This window comes from Callithrix jacchus, chromosome 11 (assembly GCF_049354715.1).
Source record: "Callithrix jacchus isolate 240 chromosome 11, calJac240_pri, whole genome shotgun sequence".
Classification (NCBI taxonomy): Eukaryota; Metazoa; Chordata; class Mammalia; order Primates; family Cebidae; genus Callithrix; species Callithrix jacchus.
The window spans coordinates 5,276,393-5,300,044 of record NC_133512.1 but is presented as its reverse complement, the minus strand read 5'-3'; the positions used below and the strand labels follow the sequence as shown (position 1 = coordinate 5,300,044).

Genomic DNA, 23,652 nt, shown 5'->3' with positions numbered 1-23,652 from the left:
TGTGGTGGAGGACAACATTGAATAGCTACAGTAGCCTGTAGATTAGGTTTTCCATACATGGCCAGTCATTGCAGCCATGTAGGGCATTATTCGAAATGAGATTCTAGGGCCCCACCACAAACCTACCCAATCAGGATCTTTACTTTAAATGTGCTGCCTATGAGATTCTGGGAAACACCACTAAAGATGTCAGAAGAGAGTGCTGAGGCAGGTCCCCTGGCCAAAGGCTGCTGCAGTCACGTGGGGCCAGCAGAAGTGTATGCCCAGAGGGGTGAAATGGCAAGGCTTTGGGATAGCCTCTTGGTATAAAGTGAGAGAGGAGAGAAAGAAAATGAGATCATCATTTATGATCGTGGTAATGGGGAACAAGAGCTCAGGTGAATCCCGGTGAGTGGGTGGCCCCAGTGAGGTCTTCTCCACTTTCCCCTCTGTAACTTGACCTTGGACGTCTTTTGATGTCAAATTCCAGTTAACTACCCACATCCCAGACAAAGTGCAGTCTCGCTGTTTCAGAAATGACTGAACTTTTACAGAATCAAAGGTATTAGAAGAGTCAGCTTCTAGGATGTGTACCTCTTCTTGTTTCTGGACCTTGGAGGATTTTTTTTTTTTTTTTTTTCTGTTTGCGAAAGAATTTGTTTCACTGGCATTACAAAACAATTGACTTGTGGTTATCTCTCTCTATGAGAGGGATATTTTATACTCTTGTTTTCTTGCTTCTATGAATCTAGAAAAAGTACTTCAATCACCCTGGGAAAAAAAAACAATAGAAGGAAGGGAGTTTAGTAGAAGGAGTTTAATTGTACAGTGTGTTCTCATTTGGAATGCAGCAGGAAGAGAAATGCATCCCTTGACTCATTCATTGAATAAATAAATCATGGGGTTAGAGCTTAAGTAATAAATAATAGAAAGGGGAAAGAAGGAAACTAAGAGGAGCTGACAAGGTAAAAAATAAATAAATAGAAAGCTATATTCAAGCAAAATGATGAAATAATGAGTGTTATATACCATTTTGTCCTCTTTGTATTTACTGGTCATATTTTGCTAGAATTCTTTCTTTGACTTCTTATCCACTGCTCCCATAAGCTTTTGGACTGGCAGAGGGTAAAGAGGAAAGGTTCTACTTTTTCCCCGAAAATGACTTATTTCACTGAAGTTAAATGTGCATGGAATACGCAGCGTACCAGGTGCTGAGCGGTTATTGCTACTGGTCTGCTGGTGTGTAGTACATTTTAAGTCACTAAATTTGGGGTTACCTGTTACCTGAAAATATGTCACTGTAATACTTGGTGCCTCTTGGTCTCCTTTGGACGCGATATGATGAATTTGAGCCTGAGGTTTTGCATGCAGTGTTAGCCATGCTGGAACTATTTACCCTACCCCTCTGTGCTTCTCTCTTCCTTGCCTTCCAGGACTCACACGAGATTAGATTAGACTTCCTTCGAGATTCCTTTCTTGAAAGCCCCACATGTGGGACAGATGTCCCTTCTAGGCACTGACACAGTACTCTGGACTGCCCTTAATACTACTGACGGCCAACTTTTATCGAGCTCTTACAAGTCTAAACGACGCGCATGGATTATCTTTCCCAATTCTCTCAACCACCCAATGAGATAGGCACCATTATTAAGCCATTTTTATTAGTAATGAAACTGAGGCACGGAAGGGCTAAGGAAAGGCTTTTAGGTTACTAAGATGGGAAGTGTTTATTGTCTGTGCCTCTCTAGATAGGGAGTCCCTTGAAGAAGGAGCCCACAGCTGCCGGGTATGATGTTCAGTGGAGTGCCCAGCACAGGCTGGTGCCTGATGTTTCTCCCTCTCCCCCTCGCCCCCTCCTTTCCTCTTTGTCTCTGCGTGCCAGTGTGTGTATGATGAATCACAGGGTCAGGGGGACTTTCCCTCAATATGAGACTCATCTTACTGCATGGGAGATTATAAGGTTTACAAATCAAATGCACAGAGTTAAATTACTTTCTTGAAGTTGTCTATATTAGAGCCTTAGTTTATGAGAACTGTGCTACCTAATCTAGTTAAGCCTGAGATGACGGAGGCAGAAACCACATGATACATCCTCTCTCCCTTCTCCCAGAACTTCATCTGCCAGGCCTCACTGGAAGACAGACCTCCAGAGCAGTGGTGTGCGCCGTCTCCCTGGAAGCCTTTCCCCAGGATATGTCAGGCCAGACAGGCCCTAGATGCAGAAGACTAGGGTCTGTGTGGGTTGCTGTGTAGGGTCACATATTGTTTCAATATTTGTCTCCAAAATATTCATTCTGCACTCTTTATAAGTTAGACATGGCCTCCATAAAAGAGAAAGAGAGAAAGAAAAGATGGCAGCAGCTCTCCAGTCATCTGTAGACTTCTGAACGTTTTACCCAAAGCAGTATCTGGGAGACTTCCTCCTAAAGGGGCAACAAGGAAGCCTCATGTTCAAGAACTATCAAGCCCAGCTTGGCACATTCTGTGATGTTTTGGAATTTGGCAGATTGAGGGCAAAGCAAGGACCAGATACAAGTGGGCTATGGAAAGCTGAGGATGGTGCCGACCCCACCTGCTCTATGCCTCTCCCTTTCTCATTTCACCAGAACCTGGGCTCAAATCCCAGCCCTACTATTTACCAGATCTATGACCTTGGCAAGTCATCCAGACCCCCTCTGAGTTTAGACCAGAGCAGTCCTGGGCCCTGCACTGCCCTGCATAAGGGATTCTTCCAAAAACAGAAAATACAGAAGTCCTCCAGGGTTCTCAATCATAAGAGGTGCCCTCCCAGAGCCTCTCGCGGGTTAAAGGTTGGTCATTTATTCTGCTGCTGCTTGTCTGAGGTGTGAGTACTTGTTCTTTATTAAAGGGAATATCCAACCTGATACATGGGAGTTGCTCTAAAGCATTTGTAGAAGGGAGAGAGGGAGAAGAGGGAGCAAGGCTGCCTCATAGAGTTGTATAATTGAATTGAACAATTTGTGAAAGTTTCCTGTCTCTGTGCCTGGCACATAAGGGAAATACAGTATCCGTTCCCTTCCTCACTCTGGCTTAAAATGCAGATTATCTAGGAAACAGCACATCCAAGCATCATGAATAGGTAGACATTTATTTATAGGATGGATTCATGTAGCAAAGGCTACAGAATGGGAGTAGGGCAGGAAAGTGTGTGTGAGGGCCAAGGAAGGCTCTGAGAGTTGCATAATGTGGTGTTCACACAAGAAAGGCATGAGATGATGGGGGGTGGGGACCTGAGCAGGTGGGAGGCCGTGTGGTGGCACAGTGGGACTGAGAGGCAGAAAGCAGGAGGAACCCTGCTCACCTTCTGCAAGCACCACTGCAGACAGTGGAGAAGGAGCCAACCAGCAGAACTGGGAGACCCATGGTCCCAACGCTAAGCAGGTAACCCTTGTCTCTGATTCTCAGGCCTTGAAACTCTCCTGCATTATTAAAAATACCAATCCAAGAGCTATTTTCTTCTTTTGGTAAAGTAACGATCACCCATCTGCTTTGAGAGTTTAATGCTGAGGAATGGATAAAGCAATGCTTATTTGACTAGTGATGATATTTTTCATCTTTTTCCAACAGTGGTTACTTAGATTCCTCCAAGTCACTTTGTACTGTTTGAAAATAATCAATTCAGGTCTTACGCAGGTACATGTAACAGAAAATTGCCACAATCGTCCAAAGAGAATATACTGTGCAAATTGTCCACAGTAGTGTCAAATGGAGAGAGCCCAATGTAAACAGTGACGGAAAGGCACTGAGGATGCTCCCTGCGTTGCCGGAAGACTGGCAGAATCAGATGAATGAGGGACTGGTGTCATTACTCTCTTTCTCACATGCAACAAAGCTTTAAGAAACTCCAAATCAGGGCCAGGCGCAGTGGCTCGTGCCTATAATCTCAGCAGTCTGGGAGGCGAAAGTGGGCGGATCACGAAGTCAGGAGACCGTGGCCAACAAAGTGAAACCCCGTCTCTACTAAAATGCACAAATTAGCTGGAGTTGGTGCTGCTCGTCTGTAAACCCAGCTACTCAGGGGCGGGGGAGCTGAGGCAGGAGAATTGCTTGAACCCTGGAGGCAGAGGTTGCAGTGAGCCGGGATTGCGCCCCTGCACTCCTGCCTGGCGCCTGGCGACAGAGCAAGACTCTGTCTCCAAAAAAAAGAAAAAGAAAAGAAAAGAAACTCCAACATCAATTGCTTGTTGAAGTTAGGGCTTAAAATATTACCAAGTCCAAATTATTATATTTACTAAATATCAATCAAAATGGGAACCAGTGGGCTTTCTCAATGCATGGATATACACACATACACACCCATACACAGGGTAACATTAAATGAAAATATTACACAAAATAGTATACATGTGCCAACTATGCCAAAAAAACAAATATCTATCTCGATAAAGGTCAGAAGAAATTTTGAAGCAATGCGGCAGTGATCTAACACTCACTAGTTTGCTCATGCTCTTTAAATTTGGAAAATTTTTCTTGGTAAATATTCAGCCTTTTTCATATATGTACGTTTAAGGTACATTTAAGATGCATTTCCTGAGAACATAAATACTCAAGAGGAATAAGCAGGAGTTGATGAGGAAAATCTTAATTTGCATTCCTCCTGCCTCAAATGCCTGAAATATCTTGGATATAATGTTGTGTGAATAAGGCTTTTACTGTTTAATGCGATAGGACTTAAACACTCTCTTTTTGCTAGGGTCTATAAAACATTTGCTATTAATAGCCACTACTTTTCATTTTTATCTACCAAATTTACTAAGGAAGAAGAAATATGCCAAGGCTTCTACTGGTCTGCTCAAATCTTTTCTATCATGTGGCAAATAAATGTCACTTCTCTTAAACCTGTCCACTTGGAAAGGGATGTTAGATGGCCTGTCCTGAACACGACAGTTCACATAGTAGGGCTCTGACTTGTCAACTTGCTTCTGACTGTGTCTTGGTCTTCCCCACAGTCTTGTTGAAGTAAAGAAGGTAATATTTCTAGAGCCATCAGAGATGCTGAAACAAATATATCTTCCCCGATTCTGCACACTAATAACAGTAAAACCCTGGCTTAACCCCAGAAGTGAAGTCTAAAACATTCAACCAGGAAAGCACCGGCTCGCTATATTTTGAGATTAATCGAATGACCAGGATAAATCTGGGCAACCGGACTGCCTGGGCCTTTCAGGGCTCTCGCTGAGCAATACTAACTCACCCTGGCCCCAGTCGTAATTCAGCACCAGCCACTGTCCACTCCAGTTTAAATCCTGCTGGGGATGATTCCAGCGCTGACTGCAGTGTCTGAGATACCAGCAAGGATTCCAGGAATCTCCCGGGTAGCTGAGCCCCATTCCTTCAGATTGATCCAGAGAGACTGAGCTTGGAGAATGTAGGGAACATGGAGACCCCACTTCCCAAGACAAGATTGCCTGCCATTTTCTCACCTACCCTACCCCTCCTCTCAACATCCCCTCTTCCACCACTGAAGACAAGAACTTCGTCAGCCACCCCTGACCAAGAATCAAGGCTGCAGGGGGTGTGGAATCTATTTCCAGTGATATCAGATCCAATATAGAGTTTTCCTGATTTGTGTTTCTTCCTTGTATTTGTAGACCCAGGCGTAGAAGACAGATCACCCCATTTTTAGAGCAAAGCCCTTTCTCTACTTTGCTGGCACGCTTCAGAATGATTTCCCTTTCAATTAGTGTCCCAGGTTACACAGAGTGTCCCTGTGCCTGCATAGTTTTTGTCTAACTCCTTCCTGTGAAAGGGAGAGCAGCCCCAGACAAAATCAAAAACCTAGTTCCACACCCAGTTTCCCAAGTCTGGAGTTGCCATTGCACAGATGACAGAGAAACAGGTGAGGGAGTGGGGTGAAAAAGAACCGAATCATTCTTTTAAGTTTCAACGTGTTTTGCAGGTTACTGACTCAATACGGCTCATAACTTCTGCGTGCATCTCCAAGCCGCTTGCTCACTCACTAACTCTGCTAGACATATCTTGCGAGTTCCATCCATTCTATTTGTTTTTCACGCCTTGTCGGGCAGAATTGAATATTCTCAAATCCTACAGTAAACACACGTTGTAAGCAGAAAGACGTAGGGAAAAATAAGATAAAAGACAGAGAAAAGTTTTGCTTTATAGCAGCAGGAGAAATAGAAACTCGAAAAGGGAATAGCTGAGTCACAGTAACGGTGGAGTTTTGAGCAGGAAGCGGTGGATACTGAATGATCAGAGGTGACAAAGTACCGATCACTGAGACTGCATGATCCTCTGAGGTTTACCAGGAGCCTTGTTTCCGTGGGGTTGTTTTTGGTTCTTTGAAGAGGTTAAATTATCATTAATACAGACGCATCCCAGGTTGCCATACTTGCTGACCACCCCTCTCCCTCTTCCAGACCTCGCTGTGCTGGAAATCACACTTAGAGTAAGAATAAGGACAGGGATTTCATAGAGGCAATTGAGAAAGGAGGAGCCGAGGAAGCTCAGAGACCCACAGAAAATATACAGCATGGGATGACTGCTGCCTTTGAACACAGTTGTTTGTTCTAGGACTTATTTTGAAAGTAAGCATAGTAAAGGGATTCATTCATGTCTTAGCCCTTTGGATAATAGAAACAAGCATATTGTCCAATTCAGGCCATGTATTAGTTACCTTGGCTGCCATATCAAAGTACCACAAGCTGGGTGTCTGGAAACAACAGAAATTGATTGCCCAGAATTCTGGAGGCTGCAAGTCTGAGATCCAGATGTCAGCAGGGTTAGTTCCTCCCTGGGGGTCTGCAAAAGCATGTATTCCATGCCTCTCTTGCAGCGTCTCGTGACAGCTGGCAATCCTTGCCATTAACTGGATTGTGGAAGCATCATTCGAATCTCTGCCTCCACCATGCATGGCCTTCCCCATGTCTTTGTTTCCGCCTCTTCTTGTAAGCACCAGTCATATTGGATTGGGGGCCCTTCTTATTCCAGTATGATGTCCTCTGACCAGTTACATCCGCAACCACTCTATTTCCAAACAGTCATATTCTGAGGTGGGGGTGGGGTGGAGTTCAGACTTCTACACATATTTTTGAGAAACATAATTCAACCCATAACAGTCCACGATGAAGAAAATAAATTTGTATTTTATTACTCATCCTCTGTCTCTCTGAAGTAGGAGAATTGAGTTTTTCCCAGTTTAAAGATTTATGGTAGATTTCATATACAAACTGTCCTATATATGACACAACCTGTTATACATGGTTATCTCACAGGAGCTATCTCTCAGGGGAAGGTGATGGGGGCTTTCATTTCTTCATTGTAAATGACTATAGTGTTTGTGTTTCTAAAACAAACCTATGTACTACTTTGTAATAAGAAAGAACTATAAAGACATGTTTTCAAGAAGTGAATGGCTCTTCTTTCCCTCACAGCCTCTAGTCTCAGAGTCTCCTTAGGAGAGGGATCTTTACAGGTGAGGGAAAAAGCAGGAAGCAGGGGAATGTGCCATTTGGAAAATTGTGTTAAAACTACGATTGCTTTGATGTACTTGTCTTTAGACATTACTTTAACTTACTTTAAATTTTAAAATAGCATTAAAGGAAGACTCAAGGTTTTCATGTTTACCCAAAGGGAACACGGGTTTTCAATATTGAGAAATGCAGAAGCTTCTTGCAACCACTCACAGTGGCTTCCTGTGAGCTAAGACAAAAAGAGAATATTGGCTTTTAAAGGTTTTACCCAAAGAAGGATGTCCAGATAAAATACAAGCTACCCAGCCAAATTCAAATTTCAGACGAATAACAAATTTTTCCAGTATAAGCATGTTCCAACCATTGCATGAGACGTACTTATCTAAAAAATTATTCGTTGTTTGCCTGAAATTCAAACTTAACTGGGTATCCTTTTTATTTACGTATTTATTTATTTATTTTTGAGACAGAGTCTTGCTCTGTTGTCCAGGCTGGAGTACAGCAGCACGATCATGGCTCACTGCAGCTTCGATGTCCTGGGCTCAAGCAATCCTCCTGACTCAGCCTCCCCTGTAGCTGGGGCCACTGGCACATGCCACAGCACCTGGCTGGCACCCTTCATTTCTATTTGCTAAATCGGGCACCCTGTTCCAAACATACCAATTTAGATCAGCTTTTTCTAAAACTTAGACCACAGGAGAGGTTTGTCCCAGAAGTCACTTATAAAAGGAGCACCAAGAGGTTGTAGCTCACCACATTTTTCTTTGCTGATTTTGCACAAGCCACAGAAATGTGGTTCAAATGAATCCTGTCTTTGTCAATATTTTGTATCAGGCGTTCTTGACAAATTGTGCAGGAGTTGCAGGGGGTCTGTGAGCCTCCTGAAATCACATGGCAATGGGCATTTTTGTGGGGAAAGGAACCGTAATTAGATTCTCAAAAATGTCTGAGACCCCCAAGAAGGTCAGAGAGAGGGCACTACCTTAATTACTGAAGCCATAGCTTTGAACCCAGAGAAGGTATTTTTTCTGAGGGCTTGGGCATTATTTTTCAGATTAATTGCTTTTCAGATGATTGACTTTCTGATGGCCTAAACTGAAAAATGGAGAAAATCTCAGCAAACGTAAGAGTGGGAAGTTTTTCTGCCTGCTGAAGCATCTCTCCTGAATGTCTGAGATGATGCCAGATGTTCCGCATGTTTCACAGGAATTGAGTAGAAGCCAGGTGAAGGGTGGTGCTGATCACGTGACTTCTCTGATAAAGTCTGAGGTTCAGAGGCATCTGCCTTGAATACCAAAAGCCCTTAAAGAGAGAGATTGAGAGCGGGAGACAGACAGAAAGCAATGCTCAGGCAATGACTTTTCTTACTGCCTTTAGAAAATAAACCACCATTTATTGTTTTTCTTAGAACTCCTTCATCAGTCTACCAACAGCTCTTACTGATGAGCTCGACTGGCCCCAGCTCTCTGGTGCTACAGGGTTTCTGGCCTCCACTGCCGGGTAAGTGCGTTTGCGTACCCTCAGGCATCTCAATGCATCTGTGTAAGGAAAGAACAAGGGATGGGGCTTGCTCCCAAGATGTTGAAATAAGAATTATTGGGAACTGCTTTAAAACATGAACGCAAGTTCACCTACCACACAGGAGGATGTAATGCAAATTGCATTTTAGCCGTGCTGGCAAGAAGCGTGTATTCCTGCTATGGGGAGGGTGCGGTGGCATTCCGTAGTTTACTTCTGATGGAAAATACTAAACACATCACTGAAATTTTCTGATCCACGGTAAAACGACGTTTACTTGATTACTTATTCTCAGAAATTAATATTTATAAAGATAATGGCTGAAGCCACTTGGCACTTCTCAAGGTCCTGGAATCATCCTGGCTTTAATGCCCCAGATTTGCAGGTAGAGACCAGGCCTGATGAGTTTGAGTGACACACAAACCTAATTCACTACATATGCCTGGGTGTTAAGACCTGGGGTCTGCTTCCCAGGGCTATACCTGGCAGGGACACCTGTGATGCTGATGAAACTTTGCAAGTGTCCCCTAACATGGTAGAAAGCCACAGATATGATTCTATGGCCGTCCCACCCTGAATACACCGGATCTTGTCTGATCTCTGGAAGCTAAGCAGGGCCTGGTTAGTACTTGGATGGGAGAATGTCACAGATATGAGAGGTAATTTCTCTGCCAACATCCCCTAAACATTTATGACAGTTAATAAGCACAAGGAATGTGGCAAATGAATGGCTTCCATGTGTATAAAAGAAGAAAGAGTAGAAGCTTGCTTTTAGGTCTAAAGGCAGGACAGAACCAGCTGGGAAGCCCCTCTCTGACTCAGACAACAACACCAGAAGCCTGGAAAGGACCACGAGATAAGCCATGAGAACTGTGAGGAGGGCAAGTATGCATGGGGCAAGATTTACCCAAATCTGTAAGGAGCAGGAACGCCCCCAAGGGACAGACATTAATCATTTTAACAAGCAGTTATTCTAATGAACAAAGGATGCTGCATACCATGAATATTTATGTGATGATCTTTACTCATGTACTCTAAAAATATTTCTTAAATACTTACCACCTAACTAGTCACCAATGTTGCAGGTGTTCATTTAAAGGTAAATAAGGCTTGTCCCATCTTTGCAGTCAATTACAATCAAGTATGGCAGATGAGACAAGTGGACAGATAAGGGTAGTGAGAGGGAGATGCACCAATGACAGGTCTCCTGCAGAGCCGCCGGGCTCGGAGGAGAAAGAGCTCAGGGAAGTGATCAACAGCCACACAGGATACTGGGGTGATGAAATGCGTGTAGAAGAAACTAGGAACCATAACTAACCTTCAGGGAAACACTCACATTTACGTAGACGTCATCTGTGAATACAAGGAAAGCCAAGAGGTGTTTTCCAGGATAAGTTTTCGAGCTTAATCATGTTTTTTTTTAAAGGCTATTCCTTGTCATTAGTGTAAAAATACTAAAATACTTACTAAAAGGGATAGTAAGAAGTAACGTTTGAGAAGTAAGAGGTAACTAGATGCCAAGCATTTACTGAGTGTCATACGGAGATTCTGTAGTTTAAGCTCCTCGTGAGGCAGGGGTGTTCTTCTCCGCCTTTGCAGTTGAGGGGTCCAAGGGCAAATAGGCAGAATAAGAACCTTGACCAGGGTTGTTCAGCCAAGCGTGGTAGGGTCTGTTTTCACGGAACCTTGTGTCATATTATAACAAAAATATGTTCTTGCCTCCCATGACTTGGCCCACAACTCCCAAACTCTGTGTTGTTTTTATCCTTTGTGTGGGAACATGGCTCACTCTAACCATTGTCCCTCTGCGTGAGAGTATAGCTATGGGATGGGGAAATGTCTAAGAACCAAAGAAGTCCTTCCCATGTGGAGGTGTGGCCTGCACGGTTTCAGCCACCAGTCATAGGCCTCCTTAGGGTCCCAGCACACCCAGACGTCTGGGACCTCCTGAGCCCCGGTCTCAGTCCCCTCTTTCCTCTTCCACTGCCTCTGTTGCCTTTACCTGGAACATATCCGGAGATGCCCCAGCCACAGCAGGTTTATGGACGATAGAACCTTGGACATCTCCTCAATGTCAACATCAGAAAAGAAATATATATATATGTTTACCTACCTCCAACCAGTCTGGCCATCTCTCAATAAAAATATCTGGAATTTTCTCTCAATCAAGGCTTTTATGACAATAACAGAAAGAATTAGTCATATATGAACAATGAACACAGTTTACTGTACCTTCAATGAAAGCTTAAATTTTTACATATTGACTCTATAAATCTCAACGACCTTTTGGCCCCATGAAGTTGCCATAAAAGAAATAACAATGCGATGTTTAAAATTAATTTCCAAGTAGTTTAACTCTTTACAGGAGTCACTCAAGGAATGAAAGAGGAATCCACTCACCATGCCCAGCAGAACTGATAAAAATGTGTTTCCTCATCTCTTTCACTTACAGCGCAGTAGTTGCCCTGCGTTTCCTGAATCTAAACTTCCCCCAAACTTGACCCACACTTAGCCCCTGCTCCCAAACAGATTCTGTTCAGTTGTTTTTAGTTTCTGTTGGTGGATGAGAGGAAAGCTCCCTCTTCCTTCCTGCATCTGTTCTGTCCTCCCACCAGCGGTTTACTCCCTTATCAGTGTAAAATCTTACTAGCTGTCCAGTCCTGCAGCAGCTTCTACCCACCACCCTGATCAGAGCCCAGCAGGCAAATGGGATCCTCCATCAAAGCCTGGCAATGCGGTAAGGGGAGAGGAAAAGTTGAGAGTCTTCAAACATGAATGGTTTCTGACTCTTATAAGAATTATCCAGAGAAATTCTGACACCATTTCACAAAGTAAGTGACCGTCTAGGTATGGCTTATATGAAAATCATCTGTATCCTGAGCTAGTCTTTGTTGACTTAGTATGTTTTTATTAGGTTCTCTATTACTGCTTACAAAAAAAAAAAAAAACTACCATATTCTGCTTAAGCAGTGTCATCAGTGTTGACTGTAAGTCCTGTTCTTAGCTGTTGTATTTCTAACGAGGCACACACCACAGTCTGTTGTTCACCTCCCCCAAAGGAACTTTTCTTTCTGTGTATTTGTGGGGCCCTAAGCTTCCCAGCTGTCCCTCTCAGAGTGCCCTTTTTGCCAGCTCTTCTAAAAGTGTTTGCACAGTGCACTGTGTGCTGCGCCTGTGTTCGCTGCCACTCAGCTGGAAAGGAGAAGAACCTCCCCACTCCTTTTGATGAGAAAGGACATTCTTGGTTTGGAATCTGAATTGCAATGGATTCCCTATTAAGCAGAAACAGAGGCAATATGACACTGCATGCATAGGATCTCCACTCACTATGTCCCTCCTAGCAGTAGTTACAGCTAAACCATCCATATACCATTGCATAAATTATCCCCGCAGATAATCAGTGCTAAGCCAATCTCCTTATTAGAATAATAACAAGTTATAAAGTATATAAAAATATCAAAGAGATTAGCATATGATGGAGGTCCTTGTCTTGTGGAATCAGGAAAATGAAAAGAATATTGACTAGAGACAGAATTTCTGAGAGGAACACACCTCTCACAGCTCCTGTGGGCATTTTGGGCAGATGTTCCTTGAATCCAAATACTTATCAACAGAATGAGCATATTTCTGTACTCAACTGGATCTCTAGAATGTGCTTTCTGCCATCATGATCAGCCTAGTGCTACGGGTATCAACAGCGTTCTTTGGAAAATGTAACTTGTGAACGCATCAGGAGAGAAAATGGCTCCTTCTCTTTCATTCTTTCTTTATGCTCTTTGTCCTCTCAAAATGTATCATCTCCATCATGAGATGCATATGACTTTAAATGAAATTATGTGCATGCATCACATGACGAACATAACCCATTAGTTTTACAAATCTTTAGTTCTTTTAGCTGAGTCGATGTTAATAAAACCTGTTTTCTTGACTCCTGGGCTTTGGAAAATTCAATAAGTGATATTCCTTAAAATAGTTTGTTGAGATTTTTCTTCAGTGTGATTCAGGAATGAATTGAGTAGGTCAAAAGCAGAAAAAAATGTATCTGTGGGGGTTGAGAGCCTGGCAATAGAGCACTATAACTGCATATAGGAAGAAAAACGTGTTTTTACAAGATTAATAATAGCTACTAGGAGTCTGAGGTGGGAAGATTACTGGAGGCCAAGAGTTTGAGATCAGCCTGAGCAATATAGCAAGATCTCAACTTAAAAAAAAATTTTTTTTAATTAGCCTGGTATGGGGGCATGTACTTGTAGTACTAGCCACTCAGGAGGCTGAGATGGGAGGATTGCTTGAGCCCAGGAGTTCAAGATTGCTGAGATTGCAATAGCTATGATCATGTCATGTCACGGTACTCCAGCCTGGGCAACAGAACAAGACCCCGTCTTTAAAAAAATAAAAATTAAAGAAATCTTTAAAAAAGATTAAAATAATACTTCATGTTCAGATCACTTTCCAAAGCCATTCATATCACAGGAAAATCCTACTTACACTAAAGAAACCAAAGAGCTAATAACACATGTTGAAGGATGGGAAACAATACCAAAACTTTTTTTTTTTTCAGACAGAGTCTCACTCTGTCGGCCTGGCTGGAGTGCAGTGGTGCGATCTCAGCTCACTACAACCTTCACCTCCTGGGTTCAAGCGATTCTCCTGCCTCAGCCTCCCAAGTAGCTGGGATTACAGGCGCCCGCCACCACACTCAGTTAATTTTTGTATTTTTAGTAAAGACAGTGTTTCACCATGTTGGCCAGGCTGGTTTCAAACTCCTGACCTTCTGATCCACCCTCCTTGGCCTCCCCAAGTTCTGGGGTTACAGGCGTGAGCCACCACGCCCAGCCAACAATACCAAAACTTTTGCAAGAAGGAAGGACTTCTCATTTGAAAGCAGCATCTAAAATTCCAGAGTAGGCATGATAGAGTGAAAGAAAGTCTGTATTTTCAGTGACAAGGGTGCTCATGCTGTATTATTCGGGTAGAACGTTTAGCATTCCTCAACCTCATTTACGTGCTCAAATTGAGTTGGACTAGATGATCTCTGAAGTTCCCTCCCATGCTCATGGGGCATGGTTATTAGGCATGATGGTCCTATTTGTGATGCTGCTTGGTTTAGAAGTACTGAGGGAAATTGTTCAAGAGAGATGCTCCTGCTTCTGCTACTCACTCTGTCTTCCTCTACTCTTTTTTTTTTTTTTTTTTTTTTTTTGAGATGGAGTATCGCTCTTGTTACCCAGGCTGGAGTGCAATGGCGCGATCTCGGCTCACCGCAACCTCCGCCTCCTGGGTTCAGGCAATTCTCCTGCCTCAGCCTCCTGAGTAGCTGGGATTACAGGCACGCGCCACCATGCTCAGCTAATTTTTTGCATTTTTAGTAGAGACGGGGTTTCACCATGTTGACCAGGATGGTCTCGATCTCTTGACCTTGTGATCCACCAGCCTCGGCCTCCCAAAGTGCTGGGATTATGGGCTTGAGCCACTGTGCCCGGCCTTCCTCTACTCTTTAATGAGCCCGTACCTTGAGACAAGACATGGCTAATTTTATGGGTCAGAGCCTGATGTTCTTGGAACAGTGTTTGGCCAGGGTATAGGGCCTGTGGTATAGTGCAGTCTCACGCACAGCAAGCCCTGTGCTGTGTGATATTGAGTGCTTGACCAGCTGTTAAATAAAAGTGGGACTCTGTTATTGTCCTTTATGTATGCTGTATCTCTCCAGCAAACCCAAAAGAGGAAAACAGGCAACTAAACCCTTAACAAAAATAGCCACCTGAACCCGACACATCTAAACTGAGCATTTCTGGCTGTTCATATCCGCTAGTTCTGAAGGTGGGGCCAGGAGTCACTGCAGTCAGTCGGGTCCTGCAGGCCAAGGAGAAATGACAGAGATGAAAAACAGGGCAGCAATCAGAGCTTTTTCAAAAAGGTAAAAAGCTAAAATTCATCATCAAAAGCCACCAAGATCACAAGAACCAAACGTAGCTACCAAAATTATCACACCAAGCTGGAGAAATAAGACCGAGATCTGCAGTCAGCGTCAGTGAGTGCAAACCAGATGACATTTTCTAGATTAAATGTTCCTCCCTCTGCCTCCAGCTTAAATTTTCCATATCGAACCAAAGATACAGCAAATGCTCAGACAAAGCCATTGTTATAAGTGGCACAATAATGCTCTTCGGGGGCATTTAAACACATCTTTAGTGAGAGGTGTCCTAGAATCCAAGCGTTAAAGGTTATCTATTCTCTCCTACCCAATAGCTGTTATATGAGAGAATAATTTTGAAAAGCAGCGTATAACACTGAACCACGTCACTTGGGGCAGTAAAGCCAGAAAACTGGAGAGCAGGGAATTGCAGCTAAAATTTGCTAACCTAATTTCATGTTTCAAAAAAGGACTTGTAAGTACTAAACATTAATGGGCTTAATAACCTTATTAAATCCATTATTCGCAAATTACATGTGATACAATTGCAAATGATTAGCCCTGTTATAATTATACTTTGCAAAACAAATAATTAACCAGAGAGGTGGTCATCTGAAGTTGGATGAGGCTCGGAGTGGGATAGTGTCCATAGCAGCAGTTCTCCAAGTGTGGTCCATGGACTCCTGGGGGAATCTCTAAGACTAAAACAGCATTTGGCATTTCACAGTGTAGCCATTGGTACAGACGGTACAAAAGCGAGGGTAGGTAGAACCGTTGACACTTTATGTGAATCAAGCGCTGGCACCAAACTCTACGCATAGTCACCTTTTCTTCACCTCCACGCACTCCCAGTTTAAAACAAGAGGGGCACATCCTCCCTTAAAAATGTCACGCAGTACAAAGCAGAGTACACATTATTAATTTTATTAAATTGATTTTTAAATCATTTAACCTGATGAAATGTGAAATATGCATAAAGCATTTGTACTGCATAATAAATTAACCAAGTATGATGGTTGTCTTAGGGGAAAGCACTTATGTAGGCGAGATGAGAGCTCAGTTCACTTTTCATGGAACACCATTTCTGCTGGAAAATTACTTGATAACAAATCATGGTTTTTCAGACTTAGATGTATGGCAGATATTTTATGTAAAATGAATGAAATGAGCTTGTTGCTTCAAGGAAAATAATTGACAGTTTGGGTTGTTAATTATAAAATTTGAGCTTTCAAAGAAAATATTTGAGTTTTGGAAAATTCGGACCTTCTGGTATGAACTTCACAGTTTCCTAGCAGTCTAAGGCTCTCCTGATGTGATGTGTAACAATATTAACAAATATGATTTTTTTTTATGTTACAGCACTAAATGTATCAACATTGGGAATACCTCCACAACTCAGGAACCAATATTTTTTAAATACTAGTGTATGATTAAGATAATGCATGAGGAAAAGATTCATTAAAAGTGCAAGACAGACCAATGCATTTTAATGTAACAAGGCAGAAAAGATCATTGATATAATTTCAGATTCAACCTTGCAATTAATCAGTCTTTAAGAAACTACTACTTGTTGAGTTCTGGTATAGAATAAAAGATAGCTATCCATAATTATCCTTTAAAAAAAGATACTGCATTTTCTTTTTCTTTTTCTTTTTCTTTTTTTTTTTAAATATGGAGTCTTGCTCTGTTGCCTAGGCTGGAGTACAGTGGCACAATCTCAGCTCACTGCAACCTCCACCTCCCGGGTTCAAGCCATTCTCCTACCTCAGCCTCTCGGGTAGCTGGGACTACAGGTGTACACCTCCACACCCTGCTAATTTTTTGTATTTTAGTAGAGACAGGTTTTCACCATGTTACCCAGGCTGGTCTCGAACTCCTGAGCTCAGGCAATCCACCCACCTCGGCCTCCCAAAGCGCTGGGATTACAGGCATGAGCCACCGGGCGCAGCCAAAACGGAGTTTCTTAATACACTTTCACTGAAACATTGTAACAGACTGAATGGAAGCACATGGATGTAGCTGTTTTCTAGTAAGCCAGACATTAAAATATTTGCAAAAATGTAAAACAATACCATTCTTGGAGAGTTTTGGAAAACATATTTTTTTCAGAAAAAAAGTGACATGTTAACAGGTAATGGGTTTAGTATCCTAATGTAAAATAAATTGATAATTAAATGTACATTTAAATTTCCCAATTTTAACATCTAACATGATAAATATTGATAGCTCTAACTCACATGAACAAAAGCTCTCTGAGGTCTTCAATAATTTTAAGAGTGTGAAGTGGTTCTGAAAGCAAATGTTTGAGAACTTCTGTTTGTTTTTGTTTTTTTAAAAAAAAATACTTTAAGTTCTGGTGTGCATGTGCAGAACGCGCAGGTTTGTTATATAGGTGTACATGTGCCATGATGGTTTGCTGCATCCATCACCCTGTCATCTACATTAAGTATTTCTCCTAACGCTATCCCTCCACAATCACCCCACCCCCGCTATCCCTCCCCTTGCCCACCATCCCCTGACAGGCCCCGATGTGTGATGTTCCCCTCCCTGTGTCCATGTGTTCTCATTGTTCAACACCCTCTTATGAGTAAGAACATGCAGTGTTTGGTTTTCTGTTCCTGTGTCAGTTGGCTGAGAATGATGGTTTCCAGCTTTATCCAGGTTCCTGCAGAGGACATGAACTCATCCTTTTTTATGTCCTATAATAAGTGTTCTGCAAGAAATTAACAAAATTCATTAAAATATTAAATCACATAATTAATATTAAAATATTAGCCACAGTAATCAACTAATAGGAGAAAATGAACTTAAAAGAAACATCAATTCAGCAGCCAAGTGGGAAAAATGAAACGAAGAGATTTGCTAAGAAGTGAAATGGGCTAATGATAAGTTAGACCTGGATACGAATTTTTGCCCAGAATGATGTAATTTTGCCCAGATTGATCAAAGTCAGTGAACACTCCCAGAGTTCTGTAGCAGAAATTTTGTAACCAACTGAACTTGAGATTTTAGGTTATCTCAATGCTTAAATACAGATCACAGAGATACTTCATCAATATTCTTCATAAACTATTCCGTGAAATACGAGTTCCACAAGAGGTTAAAGGGTACTAATGCACATTTTTAAAAAGATGTGGTAAGTCAAATAAGTTTTGGAAATGTTAATTTAAATAAAGGGAAACAAGTTAATTTGGTATAAGGCTTACTATACCTTTACTATGCCAAAAAGCATTGTATATCTTGGAAAAAGACTACAAAATATAAAACATTTCCTAAACTTATTTGAACACAGAACTATGTAGAATTTGTATGTGTGTTTTATGAGAAAATTTTAAAGAAACTGGTATTTCAGGGAGCATCCTTTGAGAAATGCCATTTAGGTCATTAAAACCATCTGCTATGACACGACTAATCTTTTCAGATGTATAAGCATCCACAGCCTCAAATGTCTCTACTTTATCACAGTTTAATGTTTACCCTAATACAGTTGGTTAGAATCAGATCTGTGGCTGGGAAAGGCCAGGAAAGAGTTACAACTGCTCCAAGCTCAGAGAGCAGGAGGGGAGGAAATCTTAGTGAGAGGTTCACGTAGCAGGTAGGAAGCCCTGTCTGAGTCTAGCAGCTCATGAATTATTGAACACAATGCCTATGAAGTCTATTTCCCTGTACTATTTTTCTGGTCCAGATTCAAAATTTATCATGCCGTCTCACTAATCTTTGTGTATGTGAACTCCTAGGACCTCCTCTGTAGCCAACCTCACCTCTGCATAATTAGCCTATTGCCAGTCTCTCTGAGTCCACAGTGAGTCATATTCTGCATGTTTATCACTGTCTGAGGCTGCATCCTGTTGTTCTATGATGCAGTGGGTTAGGGGTTACACAGGACTCTGGGATGTGGCTAATACCGAAGGACTGAAAGGAATCTTTAAAGGTCTTTAATCTGCCTTCCTGGCCCTATGCTGGCCTGACCTCCAACCACATTAGAAAGAAAGTTATCCACCCTTGTCTTAAAATTTCCTAGCAGAAAAGGTCCCTGGATTAAGCCTGAAAGCCTGTCTAGTCTCGAAGTTACCCAATTTTATCCTAATGTTCTCCCTGCCTCAAGCCTTCACATCAAATGTCCCCATGTATCTTTCACCAACCCTACTGCTGGAGCCCATCTTTTGTGATTTATTCCCTAAGATTCAACTTAACAGAGCCTCATAATTTAAACTCAAGCAAGCTGTGCCTCCGAAGAGAGTCAGAAATTGCCTAACGAGAGGATCACCTGAGGTCAGGAGTTCGAAACCAGCCTGGCCAACATGGTAAAACGCTGTCTCTACTAAAAATACAAAAATTAGCTGGGCATGGTGGCGCACGCCTGTAGTCCCAGCTACTCAGGAGGCTGAGACAGGAAAATTGCTTGAACCCGGGACGGGGGGGTTGCAGTGAGCCAAGGTGGCTCTGCTACACTCCAGTCTGGGCAACAGAGCGAGACTCCATCTCAAAAAAAGAAAAGAAAAGAAAGAAACTGGACATTGCCTAAACAATTTCATCAGAATATGCTGCATAACTATTGCTTGAATCGTATCACATCTGGTTTACCTCGGAGATCGCTGACACGCTGTGAAGCCTTTGGAAGAACTCCATTTTAGCCTCTCTCCACAGAGTCAACATAGAAAGCAATCATTATTCCATTTTAAATCAACCTCTTCAATTTGTCTACATTACTCTTGAGGCCCATTCTTGATATGACTCTGTTTTGTTCTACTGCAATGAGCAGAGGAGACATTAGGAAGCTCTCAGAGGAAGTGATTTTTCTGCATTCCCTGAGCCAACGCTGGGAAGACTAACAGCCATTCTGGTTGAGTTTTACCCATTTTGAATTATGGTGCTAGAAATCGAAACCCAACCAGTGTGTTTTCACATTGAATGCCTGTACTGCCAGGCCCTCCCGTAGAAGGAGCGGGTGAAATTGAAAGGTTAACGTGGTTCACTTCCACGCCACTGCCTGGAGTTGAAGGTTCAGTTCTGCAGTCATTGGGCAAGGTGTGGAGAAGAGAAATTTTTGGTTTTTATTTTTTTGAAATAGAGTCTTGCTCTGTCGCTAGGCTGGAGTGCAGTGGTGTGATCTCAGCTCACTGCAACCTCCGCCTCCCCGGTTCAAGTTATTCCCCTGCCTCAGCCTCCTGAATAGCTGGGACTACAGGCGCACACCACCACATCTGGCTAATTTTTTGTATTTTAGTAGAGACGGGGTTTTACCACATTGGCCAGGATGGTCTCGATCTCCTGACCTCCTGATCCTCCTGGCTTAGCCTCCCAAAATGCTGTGATTACAGGCATGAGCCACTGTACCCCGCTGAAGAGAACTTTAAGTATCCCTCTTGTGCATCCCTCAACTTACAAGCCCAAAAGCAGTCACCTCGTGCCAGCACATTGGACTGGATTTGTTATATGCAATAGGACAGAAAGAGAAAAATAAAAGATCACACTGGGATACTGGATTTTGTGGAGAAAGGAGAGCAAGAGGAGGGGGATTTGAGGTCAGATGATCATGACAGCTTAACTTCATTATGTACAACACCCTGGTAACCTCAGTTTGTCCTATGACCACAAGCTCAAGTGACCCTGCATATATAAAACTTTCTATTAAGCTGCCTCCTCAATTTGCGGGCATATCAAAATATTATATTAATCCCACTATATTTCTGATCACTCCATGAGAAATGCAATTCCTAAAATGTATAAGAGAGATTATAGATTTGGGATGGGATGAAAGAAAACAGGATCTTTGATTATGTGAAATACTTTCTAGTGCTTGGTACAAGACTTTCATTCCAAAATTCTAGATGCTATTTCTAGTCAGAAATGTTAATAACACTATCTCCTGTTGGTAAAGATTTCTATATTCTTATAATGAAAGGTGCAACTAACTGTATCTATAATACCCACACTATTTACTCTTCATGAGCAGGACATTAGCAAAACAATATTTTGGCACATAAATGCCATTTTTAGCATTATCAAAAACACATTTGTGACTAAATAGGTAAGGATTACTTTCCCAAAGAAAAATAATGTCTCTGTATTGACCATAAAATCATTTTGTATTGAACTCAAATCCAATGTCCATTTCCCATCTGCTTTTCCAAAATATAATAAAATACTCAAGGCAGAGAGCATAAACGATGCAGTGTATAAGCCTATATATCCATTTTGGGCATTTGAGTAAGATAGTAGATTGAACACAAGCATTTACATCTCTCCCTTGAAAAGCCGTACTCCAGCAACAGTAAATGAATTTGTCCAGGAGGACAAAGAAAGCAGGAAGAGCCAACAGCCGCAAAACGCCGGAAGCTAGAAATCAAGCGACTAACTAAGTAGATTCAGGAGAGCTGCATCCTGAGCTGGTGGGAGGTGCCAAGAAGCAGCCGGGTTCACACTGCGGGAGCCCCAGAAGAGCTGGAGACTGGCTACGTGTGGGGTCTCTAGAAATGCCGGGGAGGCTAAACCAGGAGTATTGCTTGGAGGACTGCTGAAGAGCAGTTAGTTCCTCCGATCCCTTCCAACTCTCAACAAGTGGTCAACAGCCCCTCCCTGACTCTGGAATAAGACTAGAGCCTTATTCTCTGGAAACACTAACGCCAAGGGCCTCTGGACTGGAAGACACCAAACATAAATGAGGAGAGGAGTATCTTATAAAAACAAATGAATGCTAAATGTTGCAGAGCCTTCCCCACATGCCCCAGAGATCTGGCAACCCAGCCTATACTCTCCTGGCTGTAGACTAGAAGACCCTTCCCTGGGGAATCTGAATATCCCAAGAGGAGAATCCCATAGATGCTGACAGCCGGGTTCCCCAAGAAAGGCCCAGACATCTCACACTGTAGTGAGGGCTTCAGTCAACAAGCACAGCCAGGGGCCCAGTTTCCAATCAAAATAAATCACCTTTTTAGCTGACAACCAGTTTCAATATTTAAATATAAGCCAATAACCCAGGATCATTACACATCTGCAGGAAACCTCAAACATGAAAGACAATACAAAAACAAAAGGGAAAAAAAAGGAACTTAGAGAAACAGAGACTATGTACGAAGGGAGATAAAATATTTTAGAAAGTTTAATTGCCTTCATATTAAAATAACTGAAATTAATATCTTCAAAAAGATAAAAGAATTCTATAGCAGACAAGTGCTTCAAAAAAGGATAAAAGAAGATGTTACATTCATAAAACAAGAATATTACAATTAAAAAGATATTCACAGAACCAAAAAGGTGATTTGGAAATTATTCTGCTGATAGCAGGTGATATTCATAGAATGGTTAAAAAATAAAGTTGAGAATATTATCCAGAAAATGGAGAAAAAGGACCAAGACATGAAAATAGGACAGCGAGGCTGGGTGAGGTGGCTCATACCTGTAATCTCAGCACTTTGGGAGGCCGAGGCAGGCAGATCACAAGGTCAAGAGATTGAGACCTTCCTGGTCAACATGGAGAAACCCCGTCTCTACTAAAAATACAAAAATTAGCTGGGTGTGGTGGCACACGCCTGTAGTCGCAGCTACTTGGGAGGCTGAGGCAGGAGAATCAGTTGAACCCAGGAGGCAGAGGTTGCAGTGAGCCAAGATCATACCACTGCACTCCAGCCTGGACAACAAGAGTAAAACTCCATCTCAAAAAAAAAAAAAAAATAGGACAGAGAAACAAGGAAAATTGTAAGACCAGTGAAACAAGGAAAATTACAAGACTAGTTCAGATGACCCAATAGTTGTAGGGAGAAAAAAGAAGAAATCATCAGTGAAATAATTTAAGGACATCTCTCAAAACTGAACATCATGCATTTCCAGGTTGAAAGGGTTTATCAAAAGTCTAACACTGTGAATAAAAGCAGACCCACACCAAGCCTGCCATTATAACATTTCAGAACACTTGGAACGAGATGCTACCATAGGCTTTCAAAGAATCAAGACACGGAATTGCTTCATACTTAATTAACAATGCTGGGGAGGCTAAAAGCCAATGAATCCATTGATTCCTTCAGACTTGTGAGGGAAAAAGATGGTAACTGTCATGGCTAAGACTGAGTGTCAACTTAACTGGATTGAAGGATGCAAAGTATTGATCCTGGGTGTGTCTGTGAAGGTGTTCCCAAGAGAGGTTAACATTCCCAGTGGGCTAGGAAAGGCAGACCCACCCTTAATCTGGGTAGGCACAATCTAATCAGCTGCCAGTGCGCCTATAATATAAGCAGGCAGAAAACTGTGAAAAGAGAGACTGGCCTGGCCTCCCAGCCTACATCTTTCTCCTGTATTGGAGGCTTCTTGCCCTCAAACATCAGACTCCAAGTTCTTCAGTTTTGGAACTCGAACTGGCTCTCCTTGCTCCTCAGCCTGCAGACAGCCTCTTATTACGGGATCTTGTGAGCATGTGAGTTAATAATATATATGGGAGTTCATTAAGTATTATATATATATATATATATTCCATTAGTTTTATTGCTCCGGAGATCCTGACTAATAGAGATTTTTATTATTGTTGTGTAACAAACAGCCTTAAACTTTTGTGGCTTAAAACAATAGTCATTTTATTGTATCTCACATTTTTAAGGGCTCAGGAATTCAGGCAGAGCTTGACTGGCCTATTTTTCCTCTCTATATGACATTGTGGTCACGCGATAACATTGCCTAATGGCTGGGCTGGGCTGGGCTGGGCTGGAGGATCTAAGATGGCTTCACTCACATGACGTGCCTGGGAAGGGCCTACTGGAAGGCTGAGTTCAGCCAAGCAGGGCCTTTTTTTTTTTGATA

General features: G+C 42.3%; 1 protein-coding gene across 2 annotated transcripts in view; it reads left to right on the top strand.

The window, feature by feature from the left end:
• The window catches only part of AOAH (acyloxyacyl hydrolase), a 204,316-nt gene that overhangs the window by 115,714 nt on the left and 64,950 nt on the right, over positions 1-23,652 (top strand). For both annotated transcript variants that reach the window (XM_035253176.3, XM_035253177.3), the window contains exon 12: positions 8,839-8,930. In XM_035253176.3, the coding sequence (XP_035109067.1) occupies positions 8,839-8,930 (92 nt within the window). The remainder of the gene's footprint in view (positions 1-8,838; positions 8,931-23,652) is intronic.